The 13517-nt window shown below is 38.7% G+C and overlaps 1 protein-coding gene across 3 annotated transcripts in view; it reads left to right on the top strand.

Moving 5' to 3' along the window:
* Positions 1 to 13517, top strand: part of polrmt (polymerase (RNA) mitochondrial (DNA directed)) — a 113519-nt gene that overhangs the window by 79017 nt on the left and 20985 nt on the right. The window contains exon 16 of one of the 3 annotated variants that reach the window (XM_068016227.1): positions 9597 to 9649. The exons of 1 other annotated variant lie outside the window; for it this stretch is intronic. In XM_068016227.1, the coding sequence (XP_067872328.1) occupies positions 9597 to 9649 (53 nt within the window). Of the gene's footprint in view, positions 1 to 4681; positions 4999 to 9596; positions 9650 to 13517 lie in introns of those variants that run through there. One more of the 3 variants, XM_068016230.1, reaches the window with a different exon arrangement.

The raw sequence follows: 13517 nt of genomic DNA, 5'->3' as shown, positions 1-13517 counted from the left end.
CAAAAGTGTAACCAACATTAGATTTCCTTGCTTTAGATACTATTAATTATCATGTTACAATCATTTTTTATTCAGGATACTGTATTTGTATTATCCAAAAACATGCTCAAATCTTAGTCTGACATGCAATATAGCCACTTAAAGGAGAGGGGAAAAAGTAAGGGTCCTTTATAAAGTACTTCTTTTAAATGCACTAAAAGAGCGAGATATTGGGAAATACCTTGGTTTTACTGTGCACTTTACCTGTCAGTGACACCCACCATTTTGAATCACTGTCTGTTGTTCCTGATCTGCAGGACAGTCATATGCACTCCAAAATGGTTCCATTTATTTGCATTAAAGCCAGAACTTCAGACTAGCCCAGAAGAGGTCAAACTAGATGAACCTAAGGCTCGAACAGCTTGTCCATGCTGTGTGCTGCTGCATACTTTTATCTTCAGTTACTTATTTCAGTTCTTTGAGAATGCAGCAGTAATTAATTTGTTAGTAATACAATATTTTGACATTTTTTGTATTGTTTTAATTGCTCATCCTGTTTGGACAAAAATTTTGTTTTAAAGTACTACTAAAATTGATACAAAATGGGTGAATTTAAAATTCAGGACCCAGTCAATTTTGCAGTTTACTTAGCTTTCAGACTATGGATAGCTAATTGTCAGTCACTGGGGACATTTTATAAATGGAATTTCAAAGTCGTTTGAGCATCTTAATAGTACAATTTGCAGTGCTCATTATATAAAGAGATATGTATATACTAACACTATGTTGCTCATTGTAAGTCAAAGAATGCACTGTTTTGTGACAATGGGAACATTAAATCATGTTCTCACTGGAAAAAAGAAAGTTGAGAGGTGGTGTGATTGCTGTTTTTCAGACACTGAAGAAACTAAATAATGTAGACTAGGACAAGCTATTTCACTTTGTCCAGAGGAGTAAAACAGGAGGACGTGGGCTGTGCATGAAGGGAGTAAATTCAAAATTAATCTGAGAAATATTTCAGCGAGCAAGTGGTCCATCTATAGAACAGACACCCAAAGGAGGTGGTGGGATACAATATATGAATAAGTTGAGACATGACATGCATACTTGGGAGGAAAAAGATGACTTTGGATCGATAGAATCATGGAAACCCACTGCACAGATGGAGGCCACTCAGCCCATCATACTTGTACTGGTTCTTAGACCAGTTGTGCTTAGTCCCGCATCCACATTTTTTGACCGTAGACCTGTAAGCTCAATCTGAAACTAGGGTCTTAAATCTAAACAGGACCAGCTATGAAGATATGAGGAGCAAGTTGGCCATGATGGATTGGAAAAATACATTAAAAGGTTTGACCGTAGATAGGCAATGGCTAGTATTTAAAGAATTAATGCATGGTTTTCAAAAAAAATACATTCTTTTAAGACAAAAGAACCCAATAGGGAAAGCAAGTTAGCCACAGCTAACAAAGGAAGTTAAAGATAGTATTAGATCAAAGGGGGAAGCTTATAAAGTTGCTAAAAAGGTTGTAAGCCGGAGGAATGGGAGAATTTTAAAATCCAGCAAAGGAGGACCAAAAAGTTGATAGAGAATAGACTATGAATGTTAACTCACAAGAAATATAAACACAGATTGTCAAAGCTTCTATAGGTATGTAAAAAGGAAAAGATTGGAAAAGAAAAATGTGGGTCCATTGCAGGCAGAGACAGGAGAATTTATAATGGAAAATAAAGAAGTGGCAGAGAAGCTAAATAATTACTTTGTGTCTGTGTTCATGGGGGAAGCTACAAGAAGTTTCCCTGAAATACTTGAGATCCAAAGGTCTAGTGAGAATGAGGAACTGAAAGAAATTAGGATTAGTAAAAAAAAAAATTGTATTGGAGAAATTAATGGGACTGAAAGTTGACAAATCCCCGGGACCTGATGATCTTCACCCTAGACTGTTGAAAAAGATGGCTACAGAGATAGTGGATGCATTGGTGATCATCTTTCAAAATTCTATAAATTCTGTAATGGTGCCTGCAGATTGGAAGGTTGCAAATGTAACCCCTCTGTCTAAGAAAGGAGGAAGAGAGGAAAACGGGGAACTGCTAATGCCTGATGTCGGTAGTAGGGAAACGACTAGAATCTACTTTATAGGATGTGATTACTGGATTGATTGGGCAGAGTCAACATGGATTTATGAAGGGCAAATCACATTTGACAAACTTGTTACTAGCAGAGTGGTTAGGGGAGAACCAGTAAATGTGGTGTATTTGGACTTACAGAAGGCTTTTGATAAAATTCCACATTAAGCACAATTAAAGTGCATGGGACTGGGGGTAATATGCTAGCATGGATTGAGGATTGGGTAACAAGCAGAAAACAGAGAGTAGGAATAAATGAGTCATTCTCAGGTTGGCAGACTGTGGGGTACTGCAAGGATCAGTACTTGAGCCCCAGCTGTTCACAATCTATATCAATGATTTGGTTATGGGGACCAATTGTAATATTTCCAGGTTTGCGGATGACACAAAACTTGGTGGGAATGTGAGTTGTGAGGAGGACGCAACTAGGCTTCAAGGGAGTTTGGACAGGCTGAGTGAGTGGGCAAGAACATGGCAGATGGAATATAATGTGAATAAGTGTATGGTTATCCACTTTGGTAGGAGGAATGGAGGTGCAGAGTATTTGTTAAATGGTGAGAGATTGGAAAGTGTTGATGTCCAAAGGGACCTAGCTGTCATTTTTCATCTGTCACTGAAAGCTCACATGCAGGTGCAGCAAGCAATTATGAAGGCGAACAGTATGTTGACCTTTATTGCAAGAGGATTTCAGTACAGGAATAAAGAAGTCTTGCTTCAATTGTATAGAGCATTGGTGAGGCCAGACCTGGAATATTGTGTGCAGTTTTGGTCCCCTTGCCCGAGGAAGGATATACTTGCCATAGAGGGAGTGAAGCAGAGGTTCACCAGACTGATTCCTGGGATGGTGGGATTGTCCTATGAGGAGAAATTGAGGAGACTGGGCCTGTATTCTCTGGAGTTGAGAAGAATGGGAGGTGATCTCATAGAAACTTACAGAATTCTTAAATGGATAGACAGGGTAGATGCAGAAACGATGTTTCCCCTGGCTGTAGGGTCTGACTGAGATGAGGAGGAACCTCTTCACTCAGAGGGTATTGAATCTTTGGAATTCTCTGCCCCAGATGGGGGGGTGGTGGAAGCTCAGTCACTAAGTAAGTTCAAGACAGAAATCGACATATTTCTAGTTGCTAGTGACATCAAGGGGTATGGGGATAATGCGGGAATATGGCTTTGAGGTAGACAAGCAGCCTCAATCTAGAATGGTGAAGCAGGCTCGAAGGGCTGAATGGCCTACTCCTGCTCCTATGTTCCTATCTTCCTTCCTATGTTCCTCATCCTCAAGTATCTGTCTCTTAAAATTATTTATGGAATCAGCTTCCACCCTTTTTTCAAGTGGAGAGTTCCAGATCTCAGCAATACTATGATAAAAATTCTCCTCGTCTTCCCTCTAAATCTTTAGCCAATGATTCTAAATCTATGACCTCTAGTTATTAATCCACTCACCAGAGGGAATAGGTTTTCGCTACTCTATCTAAACCTCTATTTTGTCACCTCTTGACCACCTCTGTCCCCAGGAGAACAGGCCTAATTTTCCAACCTTTACTTATAACTGATGTCTGTCATCCCTGGTAACTTTCTGGTAAATCTCCTGCGTACCCTTTCTAAGGCTCTTACATCTTTCTTGAAGTTTGGTGCCCAGAATTGTCCACAGTACTCCAGCTGAGGTCTAATGATTTATAAAGTTCTAACATAATCTCTTTGCTTTTGTATTCTATTCCTCTTGTTTATAAACCCAAGTAATCTATATGCATTTTTTTTAACCACCTTATCAACTTGCGATGCCTTCTTTAAGGATTTGTGTATATGGAAACCAGAAGCCTCTGACCTGCTCTTGTAGCCACAGTATTTATATGGCGGGTCCTGTTACGTTTCTTGTCAAAGGTAATTCCCCCAGGATGTTGATAAGAACATAAGAAATAGGAGCAGGAGTAGGCCATTCAGCCCCTCAAGCCTGCCCTGCCATTCAATAAGATCATGGCTTATCTGTCCCAGGCCTCAACTCCTCTTTCGGGCCTGTTCTGCCTAACCCTCGACTCCCCAAGATTTCAAAAATCTATCTGCCTCCTCCTCAAATACGTTTAGTGGCCTAGCCTCCACAACTCTCTGAGGTAGAGAATTCCAAAGATTCACCACTCTGAGAGAAGAAATTCCTTTGCATCTCAGTTTTAAATGTGTGCCCCCTTATTCTGTAACTATGTCCCCTAGTTCGAAATCTGTCTCTTGGGTGCATGTGTGAGTGTGAGATGGAGCAGTATTATTTTTATTTGTCAGGTATTAAGAACAATAAACACTATTTCCTTACAAGAAAACCTGTCTGTGTCTTTTACAGTCACAGCACTTAAACAGTTAGACACTCACTAAATTGAGAAGCAAATTCATTTTCTAAAAAATCTGCTGTGGTCAACCGAGACAGAAAGAGAGGGGAGCCATTCTACCACTTCACCTGACTGTAAGAAAAAGCTGAGATGATATTTATGAGATTAGCTTTTCTTGCTTTTACCTTGGTTATGTGTTTTAAACATCTCTAAAGATTGCGTGCAATTTAGTTCTATCTAATATGCATCCTGTTATCTAGACAATTTAATGAACGCTGACTAGATTTCAAGGACATACGAATGCGAAGGTTGGAGATGTAGTGAATCCACAAGGGCAAGTGCTGAAAATAATCAGAATGGGAAAGCAGTCATCAATCTAGCTTCACGATACTGGAGATGACATGATCAATCAATATGTGTGCACTATCTGAGAGCAGATGTAAATGTATATCTTCATCCTGCTACATCCGTCGTAATGGAATCATGAGATAGTCATTTAATGCTTGTCTAAAGAAGTCATGTTCAGGAAAACCACAGCATTGTATGACAAAATATAAACAGAAAAATTAAAACCATTGTGTGTATCATACTGCATTGTACTAAGCTCTCTCAAATTGTTCAGATGTACATGGAAGTCATTGTGTCTCTTGCAAAACCCTCTGTGACCCTATTATCACTCTAGTCTATTGTCATATTGTCCCAGATTTTTCTGTCAACAGTGAAGGAACGACACTCGCTGTTCACCTTACTGACGGCTGCCTGCAGGGTTTTTGCGGAGTTCAGTGTAGATTTCCTCTAATCCAGTGTCTGAGCCAGCACAGTGTCCTTTTCAAGGGGATCTGTGAGCAGGATCTTCAACCAATCAGATTGAAGCACGCAGAATCTAAACCAAGAAGTATCGATTAGATTTAAATCATGTAGTGAAAGCTAAATAAAGATTGGGAATGGCAGATGGGATTAAGAATGAGAGGTAAAAGCGACAGAATTTTTTTTAACATTTATTTTATTAAATTTCCAACACTGATTAACTTCTGAAGGAATGAGACTCTACACTTGTAAAATTAAATTTTCAGTGCCAGAGAGATTGTTTGGCAGTAATTATCACTTATTATGCCATGAGAAATTCACTTAGTCCTGAATGCACCAGGCCTAACTTTTTCTGATGTCTTTAGTGTGGAACTATTGGACCCGGACTCCAAGTTCATACCATTACAGTGATTTCAATGCTGAGACTATTAGCGAGGACTGTTATAGTGGAGAAACAGGGTATCTGACAGCAACTTCTGGATTTAGACATTTCACTTCACATGTGCATATTCCAGAAGTTGCTGTCAGAATTTCTCCCTTATAACGGCGAGTGCTGTTAGCCTCACTACTGGTCATGCGTAGGAGGGAAACTGCTGCAGAAAAACTGACTGATAATTGGGAGGGACATAGAGAACCCAGGACAGCCATCTACCTTCACGTTCCAAAGCTCCTCAAAGAAGCAGATCCATCAAAAGAAACAGAGGGAAAGAAGACAATGGAAGTGTCAGGAAGAGAGGAGCTGCCAGCGGCTGCTGAAAAAATGTATGGATGCAGTGCTCGTGCAGGAAAGGGCACTTCCTCTTGCTTGTTTGCACACACCTTGCTCGATTCCAGAGGCTGATCAGTTTAGTGCATGCAAGTCAGCACAGGTGGCAGTGAATTTGTGAAAGAAATAGCTTACATTGAGTGAGGAATTCTTTAACCAGCATCCAAAGTGGCACTCAATCATAGAAGGGTTTCTCTGCCACTGTAGATGCTAGGGATGCTAGTTTCCCTCTCCACAAAAGCCATTTCTTACACAAAATGTGCTAACCTGCATACACTGACTTCACAAAAGTGATGAGTCCAAGAAAATTTTGGGGCAGAAAGGAAGCAAGCTGCAAGGGGAAGCTGCAGTTATCCTAACTCAGTGAAAGTTCCAGATACATCTGCTTTGCAACAGTCTGTGTCCCATGTTTTAAATTGTAAAGGGGCTTGGCATTTGAAGGCTATCCATAGTGATAATTTGCAAGTGTTCATGGTTTCATAGTGCCTTAGTTATTGGGGTGTCTCAGTAAGTGTCTTTTTTGCAGGTGTATGCTTATACAGGTTTCACTGTTTTTGAACTTCAGTTTGAGTATTGTTGGGATACTTCTGTAAATAAAATAGCCCAGGACCTAACAGTGTTGCAAAATTCATAGCTTGAGCATTTTGCAAGTTTCAACTGTATTCTCATGTTTGGTGCTAGGGTTATAGCATTAATCCATCACTGCATTGTATAATTATTCAAGCTACTTCTGTTGACAGTAAGTTAGCATCTCAGTTCACTGCACAGGTCCAAGTTGTTTACAGTGACATTTTCTGTAGGTCCCAATCCTGCAAACAGGTTAATTCCAGTATTTCACATGCTGTTGTGAAATGCGTTCAACAACATTCATGTGCAGTCACCTTATTGTACTGATATAGCTGGTCAAAATGACTTTTTAAAAAACCTATTTGCAGGAAATCCCTGCTTGCAGAAAATACTTGGAGAAGAATTTCTATGATAGAGATGGTATTTTAAGAAGGTACTGAACAGTGCTTACCTTAGTAACTATTTGAAGCAGAGAATGACACAAGACTACATGGAGAGAACAGGGCAGTGGGATTAGTTTGGAAATGCTGTAGCAAAGATCCAGCACAGACAGGATGACTGAATGGCCTCCTGTGTTGTAAATTTCTGTAGCTCTCATAGAATGAACTAAGCAAATGTTATTCAGGCAAACAGAAATTGATTTGAGATACTGAACCTTTCAGTTCAATGCGAATTGTAGACCTTAGTTTTATTCTAAGGATTAGATGTAAGTGAAAGAATGGTTGCACAATCCTGTCTATGATTGTCTTAATATATAATTAAAAAGCATTTATTTAAGATTTTACAATGAGACAATGACATAACGTCATTAATTTTTCTGTTTAATTGAAAATCTCACTTTTTATGGATATAGATCACTTAGAGGGAAAAAAACAAGTGCTTTACTGTGTAAGAATTCTATTTAAGCATGAAAACCTGTGCTATTTGTGCTACGAAGATGTGGCCAAATGGGTGGGGTTATATACTGATTAATTGCTGCTTGAACATTATCCTTAGTCACTGAAGAGATCAACAAAACACTTCAGGATTGCACTGTTTTGGCATAACCATCAGAATTTGATACAAGATCAACCAATGACCTATTTTAAAGAAAACCTTTATTTATATTTGAAATTTAAGAACATCTGTTTCAAGAATATGACTGATTTATAAATATACTCTCTTGAAGGTGACTCTTGTTAAGTTGATTAGGTTAGAATAAATATAAAAACTTGCCTAGATAACTGGAATGATTACAACAATGCTAACCTTTGTAGATTATTGCTATTGTATTTCAGAAGTGGTAAGACATTTTGATGCTCAAATACAAATATGTCGTAAATTGAGAGCAAATGTGTTTTTGTAAAATGTGCTCATATCATGTGAGAGTTGTTACGCCCCAGTGAGAAAGAGGTCTCGGGGCCCCTTTCAGCCTTCACCTGGTCTTACTGTCACAGGGTTTAATTTTAAACACTATTTTTAGCTCCCCCCGCTTTCCAATTGTAAGGCAAAGAAACCAGCACAAACAGGTTTTCTTAGGTTTAAAGAAGAAAAGTGGAAATTTATTAAACTTAAACTCCAATTCGGTTGACGCCTACGGATATAGGACGCGCCGACACTAGCATGCATACGCGATGCACACATGAAAATAGAGTCAGAAAAGAGAAGAAAAAATGAAGTTTGAGACAATATCTGAAGAGTTTTTGTTACGGTTCTTCGAGCTCACTGTAGAGTCCTTGATTGTAGGTAGTTCTTGCTTTTCGTTGGGCCCCAGTATTATTCTTAAACCTTGTTTGCTGTAGGAGACTTTTCTCTCTTGGAGTTAATGTGTCTTCAGTGGATTCAGAGGCTTGTGAGAAAGAGATGGGAGCAGACAGGAGAGATCTTCTCAGACCATGAGCAAACAGTATTTCTGAGTTCAAACTCTCTGTGACCAGTTCAAAAGAAAAGCCTGGAACAGCCAGTTAGTCATGTGACCAGCTGGTCTAACCAGTCCTGGCCCCTGTGGATTGCATCACCCCAGCAGGCCCTGGAATGCACTTCCCCACCCCCTCACTGTCCGATGACCAACATCCATTTTGGGTTGAATGTGTCAGGGAATGGTCCTTTGTCCTTCCAGATACTGTCTGTTAATATGCAAATGTATTTTCCAGCCATGGCTGGTCTGTTTAACAAGTCATTTCCTCGCTCCAGCCAGTTACAAATCAATGTTCATGACAAAATTAATGTGCCTCATTCTTGGCAGGTGGGGGCCTAGCATGACAGTGAAATCAATGGAATAAACATTTCTTGCCCACAGCAATTTGGATGCAAAGATTTATATCACAACTTGTTAGTAATTGTGCCACCACTTGGAAAAATTTAAATATGCATTGGTAGTGGAAAACTTTTAGTTCTCCAACTACCCAGCGCCTTCCCATACCTCCAAATTTTCTTTCTTCCAAAGTCATTGACTTACTTAGGTAAAGTTTCTCTCCAGTGCCTTGCCCAAGTGGCCATTCTTTTATGAGGCTAAACGTCAGTGCTGCCAAGCTGTTCATAAATGGAGCCAGGCGCTATCCTTTCTTCACCGGGTGTTCTCGTGCACACCTTTTCTGGCGGGGGTCACTGGATAGCATTTGGGAATACTTCCTAGCCCAAAGACGTCTGAACTGTCACTGTGGGTGAGGTCACTAGCACGTACCAGGAATCAAATCTGAAATCTTCAGTTTTGTATGGCTTTTTGATGACCAGACCAATGTAGAGTTAAATGCATATGAAATGCAGAATAATTTCTCGCATACAAGTTTAAATTCTGAGTTCAGGGGTTTCACATGAAAAATACAAAATTGCAGGTTTGCGTCTATGAAGTTTACCAATTTACAGAATTAAATGTATGCATTAAACACAATAGTTTTTTGACAGTATTTTAAATACAAACATATGCAAATGGAGTATATAAAACTTTGAAATTCCAGTTAATAGAATGCGATTGTTACGTAATCTGGAAATTGTCATTGTATTTTTTAATAAAAATATAGCAACGAGTGAAACAATATATAATGATTCTTTTACAGCTCAGAAGCAACCTTCAGAATTTGAATTTACAAATAAATCATGATGCAAATCAGTAAGTATTTCACAAGTTTTGTTTAAGAAAGTCACTGCAGTACAGTTATAGAGATTAGAGATCTCATGTTTGGCAGAGCTTAAGGCTGATTTCATAGCATACTAAATTTAACCTTTGCAAACATTGCAGCAGTTAGTACTGCTAATTATGGATGAGCCAAAATGACAGTATTTATATAGTTATCTCTGTTTTAGAAATAACTCTGGTGTCAGCGTGCTAATATAGTAGACAAATAAAACAGTTACCTGTTTTGCCAAATATATCTGTTTTGCAATAATACTGGACAAAAGGGGGAAACGGTAGCTTCAGAATCAATTGGCCAATTAACAAATGACCAGTAATGTATCAATTTATATAATTTTCAGTTTGCTGTTTTATTCATGTACTAGATGACACAAAAGTTGACTGACACTTTCTTTGGCTTTCATTCCAAGGACTTTTACCAAACTAATTACAATAGATTTATGTAGGTAATACGATTAACTTTTTAAAGTGCATAATTCTATTCCTATTTTAAACAAAATATTAAGTAGTTCTACCAGCTCAGTGCTTTGGTTGGCACATATCTTTTTAATATAATCCAGAAAGACACTCAATGTATGATTTGATAAGCCACCAAGAGTTATAAAAGTCCTCCATGACTCTGTCATTCAGGTTCTGCATGCAGCTCCTCCTCTCACTCACAGTGCTGACCAGGAGCCTTAAATGCAGAATTATATCATTTTAGCCATGTGGCATCTCTGTTAGATTGCTGTAGCTTAATCCTCTCTTGCATTTTGAATTTTCAACAAAGTCTTCTATAAAAATGACACTATGACAGCACAGGGTTAGACTTGAATAATTGTTCTAACATTACTATTATTACTTTGGTTAGTAGAAGTAAATATGCTGGATTGTCAGGAAAAAAGTGAGGATGAAGAAACTTGAGGCAGTTGCTGTATCCTCACATCATTTTGTGGCCAATGTTTCTTCTTTTTGGCTACCCTAACCCCCGCCCCCCCACCTCCCAATTAAGCAAGTGAAACGGTGATCTCACATACTACTTTTACCTCGAACTTGACTTTAAATCCAACTCCGACTGATGAGAAAAAAAATTCTGTCCTCTGGCATTAAAGACACGAAACAGCCCTTAATTGACTACAAATTGGCAATCACAGTGCAAGTTTACGGGATGTCTGTTGTATGCAACTAAAAAATTCACACCACTGCATTTTTTTTTCATCAAGCCTGCTAGTGGCATTCATAAAGCCTTCCATTTCTCATCAGTTACTAGCATGGTGATTTCCTGCATTGAACACCCATGTCCACAATTCACCATACATTCACACTACAGTTTATCATTGGTGTAAAACTATTTTGTGTCGAGGGCTGAACCAACACTTAAGCATAGAAGAGCAAGATTGCTTCCTTCATGCAGTGTCATTTCTCTTCATCCAATGCTAGTTGTGGCTGACCATGGATTCAGGCTACATTTACGGTATGTCTGCAGTGTTGGTACAAAACGTAGCTACTTCACACCAATGCCAGTAAATACACCCAAGAAGGTTTCGAAGATGATTTTCCTGGGTCTGCACCTGAACGCAAATTAAACTGAATCACCTGGGTGCAGCGAAGATCAGAAAATCAGGTGGGCAGATTGCATGCCTGTAACTATTCCTTCCAAATAAATTGAATCAGACAGCCTTCTTAATGGATCAGCACTCCAACGCACCCAATTTTCAGATATTCATGTGCCTAGGCACATACCCATAAAAAAATCCCCTTAGATTCTTAGAAGATGCTTAGTTGGTGTTAAACTGCCACTTTTATATTGCTGCAATGTGGTTTCCCCTCTGACTTCAGAGGGGAGTCGTGACGGATCGCCTAGCTCTCTCCAGCTGTAGACACTGAGATGGAACTTCACTGTGGTATCAAGCCCAGTGTAGAAAATGTTCAAGGGTTATGTTGGGCCTGCTGACGCTTAAGCAAAGTATTTTTTAAATGTGAGAAAGTGGCTTCTCCCATCAACTTTCTCAAAGTATTTTAAATTTTATTGACAGAGGAGAGCTTTGTAATTGAATGGAATTTGCGTATGCACAGACTATTTCCTAGCCTTGAGTAAGAATTGTAGCCAGATAGTACTAAAAAAGATACCCTTGGCTACAAATAGATGCTGCAACTACGAATTTTGAGATTAGTGGCGAGAATATAACTGCAACCTTAGTGAAATTGCATCATCATTGTAAGGGAAGCAATCGCACAAACTAAGGTCAATTTAGAAAATTGCAGTTAGCAATTCTGGGGGGATGGGGGAGGTGGTGCGCAGTGGGAAGGCTAAAACCTAAGGATTATGATTGGTTGAAGGTCTATAGTAGGTACATGTTTAACAGGATGTTTACATTAGACATCTTTGCTGGTGTGGCATGGAGTGTTCTATATTAAGAAATGGGGAAGCTGGTGGTGGTGTCCTAGGAACAGAAGAGACTAGAGACTAAGAGGAGATTTGATAGAGGTGCTTAAAATCATGAAGAGTTTAGATAGAGTAACTGTTTCCGGTGGCCGGAGGGTCAATAACCAGGCAGCACAAATTAAGGTGATTGGTGAAATAACCAGAGGCAACATGAAGAAAAGCTCTTTTACACAACTAGTGGTTAGGATTTGAAATGCACTCCTTGAAGAGGTGGTAGATATAGATTCAATAGTAGCCTTCAAAAGGGAATTGGATAAATACTTGAAGGAGAAAAAGATCACAGGGCATGGGGGAAAGAGCAAGTGGTTGGACTAACTGGATTACTCTTAGAAAGAGTCGGTGCAGATTCGATTGGACACTTGGACTGTTTCTGTGCTGTATGATTCTATAAATGCTGGGATCAGCCTAATTTTGTTTTGGAACAATTAACAGCAGAATTCCACAGAATGTATTGTTTAGAGATTTTGTAACACGTTACCAGTAGTAGAATGTCCACCCTTAAAGGCATCAGTACTTTTGAGGGAGTGACCGTTGCAAGTGAAGTGATACCATTTTTTGCTGTTTCTCGAGCTGTGTAATTTATCTTCAACTAAGAGAGTGAATTATGAGAGATGACTTTGGAGTATACCCAATGTAATTATCTGGGGCTTGAGAGAGATTATGCTTCATGACACTGTACTGATTTAGATTTTGCTTCTTTTTAATACCAATTTCTACTGAAGATGGCTTATTTTAATTAGAACAAACAGCCTGAATCCAGAAAACTCTTTTCATGGCTGTATCACCAAAGCAAGACTTATTCAATTTTATTTTGTGTTCAGTAAATCTGATACTGTGGCAATCTTTCATGCATTATTACGAACTTCGGTTTGAATCTAATAGCATTTTATTTAGTTGTTTTTAAGCAATGATTTTGTAGGATTAAACCCTTGCTTATTTTCCCCTGATGTTTGACAGTTCTCCATCACTAATACATTCATGAATTTTCAGTTCTGTCCTCCTTGTTTGCAAGATGGAATAGCACATTTACCGTGTGCATTAAACTATTCAGTGTTATATTTTAAAACTATATGACATTCTGAATAATACTGATGCTGAATGAACATTAGCAAAAGCCATCTGGATTAACATAAATGTATTCAAAGTCCTTAATGGTGACACAATAGATTTGTTAATTCTTTCACCTTGTGTTCACTATACTGAAGCAATATCTTGTGAGTTGCTAAGCCATATTGATTAAAGAAGATGTTAAAAGTGGAAAAATAATAAATTTAGTGTGAATCATTTGAGCAAACATCAGAAACTACTGGCTTTTCAGTGCTTGTAACTTTCTGACACTGTTTTGCACATATACAAGTCTAGCTTAAAATCTAGATAGAGAAAAGGGCCATTGACCTGTCTTGTTCGCTGACTGTGTTA

The sequence above is a fragment of the Heterodontus francisci genome, chromosome 36 (assembly GCF_036365525.1).
Source record: "Heterodontus francisci isolate sHetFra1 chromosome 36, sHetFra1.hap1, whole genome shotgun sequence".
Taxonomy (NCBI): Eukaryota; Metazoa; Chordata; class Chondrichthyes; order Heterodontiformes; family Heterodontidae; genus Heterodontus; species Heterodontus francisci.
The sequence above is the reverse complement of the archived record's forward strand: the minus strand, read 5'-3'. Positions and strand labels throughout refer to the sequence as shown.